At 39.0% G+C, this 14,566-nt stretch overlaps 1 protein-coding gene across 1 annotated transcript in view; it reads left to right on the top strand.

Moving 5' to 3' along the window:
* Nucleotides 1-14,566, top strand: part of magi2a (membrane associated guanylate kinase, WW and PDZ domain containing 2a) — a 1,178,725-nt gene that overhangs the window by 1,098,214 nt on the left and 65,945 nt on the right. The window contains exons 16-18 of the mRNA XM_051924022.1: nucleotides 4,143-4,388; nucleotides 7,005-7,190; nucleotides 8,516-8,705. Of these exons, the coding sequence (XP_051779982.1) occupies nucleotides 4,143-4,388; nucleotides 7,005-7,190; nucleotides 8,516-8,705 (622 nt within the window). The remainder of the gene's footprint in view (nucleotides 1-4,142; nucleotides 4,389-7,004; nucleotides 7,191-8,515; nucleotides 8,706-14,566) is intronic.

Here is a 14,566-nt window from a genome sequence, read left to right as displayed (position 1 = left end):
TCATACAAGCACTGTCTTGACTGGAAAAATTGTCTGACTGACCATTTAAAGAATATTGTGTACATTTTTTTCTTAATTCAATGACTCCCAGGCTCCTCAATTACTATTACTCGTTATATACTTTAAGTAGTTTCTGTATTTGTTTCTAAATAAGTTTCTGGTCTCACTAGTGTGAAACAATAAACATAATGAATATTATAAACAAAAAAATAACCTTTTTCGTAGTGACACTGTTATTTGCTGCCATTCCTTGAGAACCCATTGGATTCAGCTTTATGCCGAATATAGCAAAATATTCATTAGAACATTAGAACAAGCTAGACGAGAACACACCATTCATCCCAACAAAGAATATACTTTATTCACTTTACTTCAAGATTAAACAACAAGTTTGAACAGTGACTTACAATATACAGAAGCAGAAAATATTTCTTTCTTATCCAGCAATAATTTTATTTTTATATTCCAACTCATTTTAGTTTTTGGAAACCTTGCCAAAGACTAAAAAAGCATTCGGTAACACTTTAGGTACTGCAAAATACATATATTAGTCACATACTGTTACGTAACAAGACTTTAACAAAGGCTTCTTTTTGTCTTAATAATCCTTACAAATGCCATTCATCTCTGTGCAGTGTGGCTTGTTAAGACCCTTTGATACACTGGTAAAATTACTTGTGAATATGAAGGACTTATACTGAGGCAACATCAAGAGAAATATATCTCATTTAAGCCACCTCTGACCATTTCAAAGTGAGGTAGTATTTCAGAGATGAATAAACATTTTACTGATAGTTTAGTACCTAAAGTGAAGTGTTATCAAGAGTTTATAGACGTATTTGAATAGACAGTATGGGGGATTTTATAATGTTACAGATATGCACTATTATTTGTTTTTATTTTTTTTTTCTTAATTATTATCTTTTGATAGGTAAAATAATCAAGATGTCATCATTACAAGAACACATTTTGAACAAGTTAACAATAATCGCTAATTATTTAATGACCTGAGGCCACTATGGTTGTAAAGAGTCTTGTGTACCTACTGTTTCATCAGTCTGTCATTCTCTTATAATAGCAGAAGAATATATTCTTGGCTATGTGCCACCAGTCTGAGTATATAATTCCTTTACTTCCCATAGTAATGTAAAAATGGTAAATAAGATCATATTTGCACATAACTAAGGCATTATTGTCTTCATTCATTTTTATATCAAAAAGATAATGTTTGGTCAGAGTAGAATAGAAATATTCACCTTCTTTTCCTGCCAATTACTGGTTGGTGCAATGATGGGCAATGCTAGAGACTTAAGTGTAGTGGGAATGACTGAGTGCCAGCTTCTCACATTAGATAAGGTTTCTACTGCTGCAGATGTTTCTCTGTGTGCATTTCTGTATTACATGTGCTTAGTGATCACATCTCCCTACCTCTAAATAACAATTTAACACATCATGCTTTTTGAAATGTATTGTGTTCTAAGCTAAAATGATTTTAAAATCACTTGAAGCAAAAATAAAATTGGTGATTTTGCTGTAAGTTTCTTTAGTGGAATAATACAATTGGAACGAAAGAGGCACAATTTATGTTTATAAAAAGATGAATGACTTTCCCCATGATTATGAACGATAGTTATTCATTGTGTTGTACTTCAGAGTGTCACTTTCACACACTGAAATTGTATTATTAAAAGTTACACTCTCATCATTTTTAACAAAATTCAAAACATAACATGTAAGAATGTTTTACAGGCCCACATTATAGATTATTTAAATCATGTCATTACATTATGAATATCCCTTACATTCTATCTATCTATCTATCTATCTATCTATCTATCTATCTATCTATCTATCTATCTATCTATCTGTCTGTCTGTCTGTCTGTCTGTCTGTCTGTCTGTCTGTCTGTCTGTCTGTCTGTCCATCCATCTATCCGTCTATGATGAAGCGTGTTAAGCGTCCATGTTGGTGCACAGATTTGATGAAACCAGTGGAGTGGCTCAGAGCCCATGATGTAGGTGTGCAGGAGGAAAGCCATGCTGCTGCTGAGAACCGAATGAAAGAGTTGGCTAATTGTATGTTGCATGCATAAATGCTATTAATGTAGCCATACTTCATTGAGTCTCTGTAGATTGTTAGGTGCACCTACCCTCATGGGGTATAGAAGGGCCTGATCAAGAAAGAAAGACCGAGAAATGGCATAGGTAAAACCAAGATAGAGTTAAAGACAGAGAGAGTGCCAGGATCAGAACTGAGCTGGCGTGGAAGGAAAAGAAGCAAGGTGGTTAGGATGTCCTGTGTGGAGTGAAAGGAATGGCACTGCAGGGGTGGGGTCGCTACTGTTGAGCTTTGCAAGGAGAAGGAGCAGCAGATCGCTCTGGTGGTCATTCTATATACGCCAAAGGATGGGGATGAAACAAGGGAGCAGGGCTTACTAGGTCCTTACTTATACCAAAGAATGGTTTTGAGGACAGGAGCCAAAGATATGCCCACTAGTGTCTCAGCTGTGCTGAGCAGGCCAGTAAAGTCAGAAAAGGAGACAGGACTGAGAAAGGGAGATTTGTTCACGAGGCAAGATGGGAAAATTTGGTCAATTCTGCCTTTGTTTTTGTCCTTGATTTTGACTTAAAGGTATTTATTGGTTTTATTGATTTTATGTATTTATTGATTGATTGATTTTAACCTCCACAAATGCACTGTTCTTATGATTTAATTATTTATTGAAGGCAATTTTGCACTGCACTTACTGAACTTGATTTGATTTTTACCTGTTGAGAATAATGTGCACTGAGAACTTTTGGCACCAAGGTTATCGTTTGGGTCCTCATTTGCCCTAGTCCATCCTTCATTAAGGCTATGTGCACCATGGGCATCACACTATCAATGTGCCTGTACACATGAAAGAAAAAGAATATATACATGTGCACATGGCCTACAAAACAAAAGAAACACAAACTTGGGTGTTTCAAGAGAAACCTCACAAACTACTGTAAGTAGCCAATGAGTAGCCAGTGGAGGTCAAAGTGAAAAGCATCCTGGAAGCAAATTCTCCAAAAGTTCTGGATCAAGGTAGAGAGCCCTGGAAGGAAATTTATAATACTGTATACTTCCTGGACACTAGGAAGCCAATAATTAAACACAATGCAAGGAGGTCTGACCTTTTACCTGAGAGAAAAGCTTTGTAGTGTCAATAGTCAAGTTATTCCTCCTGAAAGAAATGTAGTGCTGCTGTTAAAGGGAGCACTTTCTCTTGCTAATGAGGCTTCTGTCTGACCACAAATGTCACACTCACAGGCCATTCAATGTTGAGCCAAGCAGAGGACCTGATGAGCAACTTATTGATACAAAGGAAGAGAGGCTAGAATGGAGGGCCTGAGAAAGATGATCATTGTGAGACCAAGTAGTTTTGGAGTACTTTGGAGGTGGGCAAGATGAAAGCCAAACCCCCAACAAATAAACCAGTGCAAAGGAGCGAAGAAATATAGGCCCAGTGAGATTAATATATGTTTTAACAATAAGTGCATCCATTTTGAATTGTTACTTTTTTCTTGGCATTTATAAGACCCCATAGGTTGCTATATTTAATCCACGAGGGCAAATTGTGTGTGTATTTATGGCATATCAGCACTCTTAAACCCTCTTAACCCAATCTGAGATCACAGAAGTATATCTGTATTGTAATAAAGTACAAAAAAAGCTCATAAAGGGTCTGGAGCACCCTAAAGGCAAATCCCATGTATTGCAAAGAGCGCAAAAAGCACTAAAGAACACTCTTGTTAACACAAGGTTGGCCTAGTCCCATTGTTCAGGTTGAGACTGCCCCAAGATGGTGGTGGTTTCGTTTATGTTGATTTCTGGGAGGAAAAGGCGAACACAAATGGGCTGGCCCCGGAAGTGACATCATAGATGGTGACACATCAATCTTCCTTTTTGTAGAGGGGAGAGACAAAGAGATACCATTATTGCTTAGCACCCTTGGTTGGTCTGGGGTAACATTGTCATCATCTAAGCCTGTAAGTTGTTCCCCAAGCACACACGTGTGACAGCATATATGTGTTTGTATATTGCTACATAATATAATATGTAAATATCAATACATGTTTACAATTTAAATGTGCACAACAGTAATATACATTTTCTAGGTGATCCATGTCCTGAGAATGGCAGGAGTCCTGGATCAGTATCCACACAACACAGCTCTCCAAGAAGTGATTTTGTGGCCTATCCCAACAGCACACAGCAAGTTGTTTCTGGGGCTTCACCCCCAGAAGGCTTTGTGTCCCACAGTTTGCAGACAAATGATGTTGTCATCCATCGCAAGGAGAATGAGGGCTTTGGCTTTGTTATCATTAGTTCCTTAAACAGACCTGAGACTGGATCTACAATCAGTGAGTATTTTTTTCTTCTTCTTTCTTTGTAAATCTTATTGTTTGATAGTTGACACTCTGTCTACTTTTGTGTCACAATTTAAATTGTCTTGATTGCAGAAGAATAGTACCTCTCATTATAGTAATGAGTGAGCGTTTCTTGCTATCTATTACACCCTTTCATCATGTTCACAATTCCTGTTTTCAAAGTATGGCATTCTTGTTTTTTTTATTGATTTGAGGTCTCTCTTTCTGTCTTACCCAGTGTCAGGTTTTCCCCTGACATTCTACATTCTATCCCTGTATTGACCTTTTGCAACTTTTCATTTCTTTTATGTATGCATATAACCACCTGAAATGCATTGCTCCAAGCTCTTAATAAATTTCAGATTCCACTGGTGATCCACAATCTCCAATTAGGAAGTGTGAGGATTATTTTCACAAGCTTACAATGGTGTAGAATTTTTTTTTTAACAGATACTTCTCCAGACATGGTGTGAAGTCCCTAAATACTAGAGGGGACCCAAAAATAACAAGATTTTTTTTTAATTGTATGTATTTCTCAGAATATTTCCAAAATGTAATCACCCTCAAAATACTCTCCCTGAGACACAATATACTTGTCCCACCACTTTTTCCATTGTTCAAAACTGTTCTGAAACTCTCGCAAAGTGATAGCCTTCAGTGCCTCAGTCATTTGTTCTTCTTGACCTTCTCTACATCCTGAAAATGCTTACCTTTAAGGTCCCTCTTCATTCTTGGAAATAAGAAAAAATCGCAGGGTGCAATGTCTGGGGAGTAGTGGCGGTGGGAAACTGGTGTCATCCCGTTTTTCGTGAGACACTGCCACACACTCAGTGCTGTGTGGGCGGGGGCGTTGTCATGATGCAGAAGCCACTAGCCTGATCACCGCAATTCAGGTTGTTTTCTCCACACAGCATCACATAATTGCTTCAGCACTTTAAGGTAAAAACCCTTGCCTGGTTCAAAGCTTCTTCTTTGGAAGCCTCTCAAAGCATTGTGACAGCTTCTGCTGCTGTTTTCCCCCAAAGGAAACAGAACTTGATGCAAACACGTTATTCTTTCAAGTCTACCATCACAAAATCGACGAAGACGATAACAGAAGCTCAAAAAAAAAAATTACACTGACCTTACAGACCTTCACCCAAGGACGCCACTTGGCCAAATGATTCAGAGGGCAGTCTAGTACATCACCTAGTGGCAAACATCAGAACTAACACCCCTCCAGCCTCCAGAAAAAAAAATGCACGTTATTTTTGGGTCCCCCCTTGTACATCCAGTTTTGTTTTACCTTTTTATTCCAGCAGTAAGCAATTTTTCTTACCAGCTCCTCCTCCTATAGTCTACCACTACCCTTATAAGACATACTGGTTAAAAAACCCAGAGCCACATTAATAACCCCTTTATGATTATGTGCATCTCTCTTCACAGGACCAATTTATGATTAGTACATCTACTCATCATATTAGCATTGTGGTATGAAGCTTGTGGTTAGCCTCAGACTTAAAAGGTTAAATACAAACCTGTGATTTATAATGCTGAAACACAAAGTAAACATTCTATAGTTTTCTTGAAGACTAAAATCTATACTTTTTCATGTGGTGTCTTGTCAACAAGAATCTTCTTAACTCATCCATCCAGTTTACAAATTGATCACCAGCTTTCAGAATGATTATAGTGACCAATGTTTACCCACCTTTGCTTCACAATCACCTGTCATTCAAAAGTTCTCATACAGAACTATATATCAAATTACACAGTGAAAAATAAACTGACACTCTTCTTCTCTTTAGAATGCTAAAGTCATCATCTATAGTGTATTATGTTACACAGATAATTAGTGTCATAATAGTGGACATTTTACACCCCACAACCAGCAAAGTGTTACATGTCTAATTTTACCCGACACTTTCATTGTTCCCAATGTTTTTTTTTTTGTTTTTTTTTTAATTTGTTAAGCAGGTGTTCTAAAGTCATTGCTGTTTTGATGCATTTGGGCAAGTGCTTTTATTTTTTGAATGCTGCACTATTATCTTTATCTAATTCCAATAAGTATTTTTTGTACTTAAATAAATAACCAATCTACATAAAAAATACTTATTTAAGAAGGATTAGCAAAACCAAAGCAACAAAAGACTAATTTCTGAAGGAGATGTTACCAGCTAGGTTCTTTGAATGTTCTTAAAGCTGATGAAGTCGGTTGAAGTAAAGAGACACACTTCATGTCCAGAGGAGATCTCAGGGAAGTTATGTCAGGGCTAATATATGATGTCTCTTTCCTATTGGATGCTTTCTTTTTGACTTTATTCATACTAGTGGATTAACTTGGATTATTCGATTCTGCATTTGTCAAGATCGAATATCCACAGTGTGAGGAGGATGCTGTTTGAAAAAAATGTAGCTAAATGGTCTTAACTATTGCATATCATTGCTAATCTATTGCTTAATTATTTAAAATTTAGATTTTTTTTTTCTTTCTCAAAGTAAATACATTTTTGCAACTAGGTCACTTTGTAGTTAACCTGCTTTTAATTGTCCACCTGCCTGCCTTTTATAGCATTTAAAAAATCCAACAATGTTATGTTTCTTTATTTTTTTATATTTATTTTATGGAAGCTGTGCCCCATAAAATTGGTAGAATCATTGAAGGCAGTCCAGCCGATCGATGTGGGAAGCTGAAAGTGGGGGACCGGATACTCGCTGTGAATGGCCAGTCCATTATTAACATGCCTCATGCAGATATCGTGAAATTAATCAAAGATGCCGGACTAAGTGTAACTCTTCGCATCATTCCTCAGGAGGGTAAGATCTTTTTAACTTGAGAATTTAGTGAAGATGCCATGATTAAACTCATCTAATTTTGTGTATCCTTTATTTTATGGGGTTTTTTTGGCTACTGTGTTCAAAAGTCACATACTGTATTTATAAATAATTCTTCTTGCTCATGTGTGTCAGTAGATTTGTATTTTCAGCTGCAAGGCAGATCATGTTGTCTGTTTTCATGCTTTTACTGTGGAAAGCCCTTCCATATTGCTGTATAGTGGACTGGTGTTTTTAATGATAAACCGTACAGTAGGCACACACAAAATAAATGATGATCACCAGAAACAATGCAAGGCAAAAATGAGCAGTTCCCAACTGCTTTACTGAGCATCAGTACTACCATGAATTGTTTACGGCCTCCATATATCAGACCAGGCAACCAATTACATTGCTGGTAGCACAAAAGAGTAGTTTACTGCCATCTTCACTGCATCTGTCTGAAAAAGCAATCCAGTTATTCTTGTTAGGTTTTATTAAAAAAAGAAAATCAGATTTCACATGTTATATGTTACTTTTGAAATAATTTTGCATCCATGATAACAGTTTGAGTCAACCTTTAATGCCATGCATATGTTTTTCTGTATGTATAGTACCTCTAAAGATATGGCCTCCACCATGTAATTTTTCTCCTGATGTTCTGATAGATGTTAGTCTTCTAATAGTTTGAATAGCTCTAGTGGTAACTAGAATGTTTTTGAGGGGATTTAACCAAAATTATGGGTACATCCTACTACATAATAGGAATTTTTTTATAGGTCACTAAACACTAAGTGAAATGCATTAACCAAGATATGTATTGGAAATAGCACAGCAGCATAACACTCAATAGCCATGACTCTAATGTTTGAAGGAATTACAATGTCCATCGCTGTCAACATTTTAATTATTTTTTGCTGTTGCTCTATATTTAATTAATAACGTATCAATCACTGTGGTATACATTTGGACACAACAGATGCACTGTCCTTTATTGACTGATGCAGCTGTAAATCTCTAGTGACATTTTCTGTGTTATAGCATGGCCTTTACAATATTGGTTTGTTCTACAATATTTTCTTTCAGATCAATGAGAAAAACATATTTTCAGTACTGGTTGTTGCTCATACAAGAAATAAATGATAAATAAGCCATGTTTAATTCTTTATAGATTGCTGTCAGCATCTTTTTTCTTTAGTGCATTGCATGCATTAATGTGGATCAAAAACATTACACAATCTTTATAATAGAAAAGCAGCTTTCTTCTTTTGTCTGTGGAGAATATGAGCAATATTTTTTTGTTTTTTTATTTTTTTTTTTCATCACAGAGCTCAATAGCCCAGCATCAGCTGCTAGCTCAGAGAAGCAGAGCCCTATGGCACAACAACACAGTCCTGTGACCCAGCAGAGCCCTGTAGCGCAGCAGAGTCCCGTGGCCCAGCAAAGCCCAGCACCTCATCATAGTCCCGTCTCACAGCTACCACTTCCACCCGCACAGCTGCAAGGGCATGAAAACAGGTAAAAAACAACAAACTAGGGAAAGAAAAAACAAAGTTTTCTTTATGCTGCCTTATTATACTTACAAATTCGGGGTGTTTTTCATGGCCATTAGAAACACCTTTTTATTTTGTTTCAAAAATTGCTATGAACTGTTTTTCCTGGAAGACTGTACTTTCATGTTTCATGAGTGTACTATAAAAAAAAGGTCAGCGTTCTCTTGATGGAATTATATTACCTATTTGAAAAAAATTCTTCTTTAAGAACAGTAACAAATTTTGAGCATTTTATTTTGCTGGGCATGCATTGTATTATTTTTTTGAAATTATGGTCAAGCGACTACTCACATTGCGTAGTAGAGTCACTAGTTGCATATGTGCTCAAACTGTACAAGCATGTTTGGTCCAATTTACATGCCATTATGTGGGTCCAAAGACTATATATGTGCATGGCCCCAGCATTGTTGACTGTTGCTGTACCGTGCTCTCAAACTGAAAAGAAAAGGTGTAACTGACACGTGGACGGTTGGGAAAGCGAGGACAATACAGTCTATGTGTTTTGCAGAGAGAATTGGAGGTATGTAATCTTATGTAATTTATGGATTCTTTTGAATTTATTTTGGGTTCTTTCATTTGCTATTAAGTTGAATGTGTGTTGCTATAGAATAGTTAGCTTTTTTAAATTTTAAAATGTAAAAATTTGCATGACAATGTCCAATGTACAACGTACTATGGTCGCTTCACAATGATTTTTTTGAGAAATTTGATGGCAACATTTGAAAAATCAGGGAGTGACACTTCTCACACTATAAGACAGCCGACAGAAATTCTTCCAGTTGTACAGCAGCCCAATTGTAAGAAGCAGTCAGGCATCACAACCCCTCTCGTATTGCACGTGTAACAATGGCTGATGAAGCTGAAATTCAGGCTGACTCAGAAAATCAATCTGCAACTGCAAAACACGCTTAACATAGTGTCAAAATCATACAGTGTATGCTCAGCATAATTTTAACTGTGATCTGCTTGTTCTTGGAAATTTGCTGTAGTACAAGATTCTTGATGTTTAAAGTTTTCTCTTTCTTTGTTGAGCTTGCCACATCACTTACATGACTGGTACATTAAAACTTTATTCTTGTAAATTACAGTACAGTGATTCAAATCCTCACCAGTGTTCATTGTATGAAGGCAATTAAAAAGCATTATTAAATACTTGTATTAACTCAAACTATTTCAACACTATTTGGTTGTGCTAAAGACTACCATGTACAATATATTACCATGTTGATTGCATTCAAGCTGAAATTCAGTTGATTGTTAATTGACTTGTTAAGATTTGACATACCACATTTTTTAACAGCTGGCATTGTAATGCTGTTCTTTATTTTCTGTAAAACATCAAGGAGAGATAGTTTGTAGATTATAAGGGTGACATTTTCAAACAGTTCCACAGTGTATGAAACAAGTGGACAGGAACAATTAAAAGTGGGCGCTACTGATTCATACTGCCACCATTGATGTTCTGACTCAGCACATTGACGATTTCATGGGCATCCGTCTGGAGAATAAAATTAATATGAATAGTTGGGCACCAATCAATGGTAAGTAGCCTGCTAATCCCAAGAACACTTGTACTTGCCTGTTCAATTTAGGATGAGACCAGTTTTGACCATTGAAGCTTGACGTGGCCTTGCCCCACCACACAACACAATTTTTTGGCTTCTGTTAAGCCAAAATTACATTTTATAGGATTTTTAGTGATTCACACTTTTTGGAGGCTGTGGAGCATGGTCAGGAGGAGTTGTAGATATTCCTCCTATATACAGGAGAAGGCATGTGAGGCTGTTACAAACTGTCCACCAGACGCTTGAATGTTTCTGGTGCCTAGTGCAGACCTAATGGAATCATACAATGCTGCCAGTGGCCACTAGAAGTGCTTAACACAGTTTTTTCTTTAGCTACAGGGGCTACATGCATCTGCCAATACCCCTTTGTCATACCTAAAGTTGTTAGGAAACATACATTGCCATGTTTATAAATTGTCACCCTGGGCATTTAGTACGCATCAAATTTAGAAACCTGATTTAGCCGGCAGAAATCATTACAGAACCTCCAGGACCTGTCAGGCTTGGGTACAAGAATAGCACTTCACTAAGAGTTGTTACTCTCTAAAGTAGTACCTAGTTATACCATTTCTTTTAAATTTCCTGCTCAGCTTCTTTATATTCAGTCTTGTGTAGCCAATAGAGATGTTCTCTTGCAATCACTCCTGGGTCTGTGATGATGATATGTGAAGTCAAGTTGGTCCATCCTTGTTTGGTATTGATAACACCATTCACACACGCAATTATTTCCTGAAATTGAGATCTTTGCTCAGGTATTAATGTGTCCCCAAAATTTAGAGAGTCAGCAAAGACGGTAAGGGCATTAGACTCAGAGGGCCTTGCATACTGTTTATCTGTTCAGAGCTTGAGTAGATTACATGGTAAATCTTCTCTGGCAGCCTCCAAACTGACTGCTTTACCAAGTAATCCAATAACCCTTCCAGTCTTTGATTTTACAGTGACCCTGCCTGTCAGGTCAGGTCAGTTTGGGGAGCGTGCACTGGTACAGCATGTTGCCACATCCACCACACGATGAAACAGCTTGGGATCCTGGTTGGCAAGCCCTCAGGCAGACATGCGCCTCTGGAAATGACCCTCTATCTGCCGCAGCCAGGCGTTATGTGGACGTCCCCTTGGCCTGGTCCAGCCACTCAGGTCCTCAACAATGAGGATCCTGTGAGCCAGATTACCCTCGGGGAATCACACAACTTGTCCATAGTGCCGCAGCTGACGCACCCTCACAATGCAAGTAATATGCCTCATTTGGGACTCCATGAGCGACCACTCATTCAACACAAAGTCAAACTAGCAGTACCCAAGGATTCTATAAAGAGACACAGTACCAAAGGAGTCCAGTCTTCATCTCAGATCACTGGATAGCATCCATGTCTCACAATCATATAGCAAGACAGGAAGCACCAGGTCTCTAAAGACTTGGACTTTCATCCTTTAGTATAGATATCAAGAGCACCACACACCCCTTTCCAGCAACCTCATGACCCCCCATCCCCCCCCTAACTCTCATGCTGTCCCCGTCCATCTCCTGACATGAAGGTCACTGCTGAGGTTAGTAAACGTCTCAACAAGGTCGACACTCTCTCCGCAGACAGACACACTGCTTATGGCTGTGCCCAAGAGATCATTAAAGGCCTGGATCTTGGTTTTTTATCCAGGGCCGTTCGCAAGCCCAGACACTCAGACTCCTAGCTCTATCTCTTGAGAGCACCAATCACAGCCTCCATTGACTCAGCGAAGATCACATCATCATCAACAATTTCATGATCAGTGAACCTTTCTTCACCAACAGATGAACCGCAGCTGCTGGACCCCACAACCTTGCCCAACACCCAGTCCATGCAAGAATTGAACAGAGTAGGAGCAAAAACACACCCCTGATGAACCCCAGAATCAACTGGGAAAATGCAGAAGTTCTGCCTTCACTCTGCACAGCACTTGCAGTACCAGTGTACAGGCTGGCCATGATATCCAGCAACCTTGAGGAGACCCTGCAAAGTCTCAGGATGCCCCACAGGGCAGCTTCATGAACTGAGTCAAACAGTTTATGAAAATCGACAAAGGCTGCAAACTCTGCCAATATTCACATTTGCGCTCCATGAGGACCCCCAGGATGCAGTCAATGGTAAACTTCTTAGGCGTGAAACCAGACTGCTCCGGTCGCTGGTAGGTGAACACGGAACCTATTGAGGACAGCCCTAGCCAAGGACCTTACCCGGCACCGAGACCAGTATTACCCCCCTGTAGTTTCTGCAATCCAGTTGATCACCCTTCCCTTTCCAGATAGAGATGCCAAGTCCCATTTTCCAGTCAGCTGGGATGACGCCAGTCTCCCAAATTGAAGCAAAGATTGCTTGCAATGCCAGGAGGACAGCCTTACAACCAGCCTTCCCTACCCTCAGCTAGTTCACCACCTGTGCAGTTTCAGTGAGATTGGGTGGTTCACATCTAATTGGAGGATCAGCCTAAAGAACCATGGACCCAGAATTATCCAGCGTCCTAGCCGGAGGATCAGCTTTGAACAGCTGCTCAAAGTAGCCAGGTCATAACTGCAGTGTCATCCATAAGGATTGTTCCATCACCTGTCCTGACTGTGACTCTCCGAGGAACAGATTCGAATGTGCGTAAAGCTTTGATTCCTCTGTAAGCACGACGTGGGAGGAGGAGGGAATCAAAAACATGTTGAGATCCCTGGGTTGGAATTTGTGGCAGGTGGTTCCGCAATTGTATGGCCTTTCCTTGGTCCTTTCTGCAGCTTCTAGATGGGTGATGACTATAGGGCAGATATGTTTGAAACAGTTGTGCAATTGCGCTATATATTCTAAAATGTTAGTAATCTTATTCCTCCCAAATCTCTTTGACCAGATTCAGAATACTCCTCGGCTGTCTTCCATCCTACAGCTCAAATGGGGAAAAGCTCATGGACGTCTTAGGTATCTCCCAGTAGGCAAATAAACATGCAGAATAAGTTGATCTCAATCCTGTTCATCCACTCTGACAGTTTTTTTAACATTTGTTTAAGTATCTGATTGAACCTTTCGACCAGACCATCTGCTTGTGAATGATAGACAGTTGTTATCATATGTTTAATGCATGGGAGGGTGGCTATTTCCTTAAATATTTTCAGCATAAAAGGAGTGCCTTGGTCTGTAATTATTTCTTTCATGGTAACACTCCAACTAGTCCTAGACCAATTGCTTTTGCAATAGCCAGATGCAACAGAGTGGATTCAAGATAATGAGAAGCATAATTGACGATTACCAGGATATATTTATGTCCCCAGGTAGATGGCTTAAGGTGTCTGACAATGTCTATTCCTATGCCCTTGAATGGAACCTCAGTAATAGCCAAGGGAACCAAAGGCACCATTTGGCGCCTAGTTATTTGTCATAATTGACATTCCAGGCAGGACTGTTGGAGCTCTTTATTATTCCAGACATGAAGAAGTGTGCTTGGACCTTACTCAACGGTTTTATCAAAGCCCAGATGTCCACCCATTAGGTGGGCATGTTCCAACTTGCAGACTTCAAGGAAGTACTGGCAAGGGATGAGTAGGGATTGGTGTTTTGTTACCCTATACTGAAGTTCATTTTCGAAAATAAAATACAGCGCTGTGATCTGGAGTTTGAGGTGAGTGCACTGTTTACAGAAACAACTGCATTCCTTATGTGTTTTAAGTAATCATAATTTAATTGTTACTATTTAAATAGACAAAAGAAGTGTTTAAACTAAGACTGTAGGCTCAATAGAGGGTCAGAAGGAGGATAGACAAGTTTGTCTGTCAAGGTTAGGTCATCCACCCCAGCGGCAGCTGTAATCCTGCTTTATACACAGCATATTGTCTGTCAGTTTGCATTTTTGAATTCTCACTTTCCTTATTGGCCATTCAACACACCGTAAATGAAGTGGACACACCTTGCCCAACACCAGCAGTCAGGACTTCCAAGTATGGGCTTTTTGGCAGTTTACAGACATCATGAGTTCACTAACTCTTTTTATCGGAGCAGTCTCTACCTATTATTATGGTATGTTGAGGACTCCGATGCACTGCAACACACAAACGTTTTCCTTGCACCAAGAAGGAAATCGAGCAGTCTGCCATTGGATAGTTGCGAGAATCTCCGTGTATACTGGTAAAGCTAGTCTCATCTTTAATACACTGTTGAATTGGCAATAGTAATGTTGCTGCTGTCTAATAAACCAGCTATAGTGAACTCATTAATCATAGCAACACCTGTGTGGGACAAGTACCTGAAGGAGTCCAAGT

The sequence above is a fragment of the Erpetoichthys calabaricus genome, chromosome 1 (genome assembly GCF_900747795.2).
Source record: "Erpetoichthys calabaricus chromosome 1, fErpCal1.3, whole genome shotgun sequence".
In the NCBI taxonomy this organism is placed as follows: Eukaryota; Metazoa; Chordata; class Cladistia; order Polypteriformes; family Polypteridae; genus Erpetoichthys; species Erpetoichthys calabaricus.
Note: the sequence above shows the minus strand (reverse complement) of the source record. Positions and strands in the feature narration are given on the sequence as shown.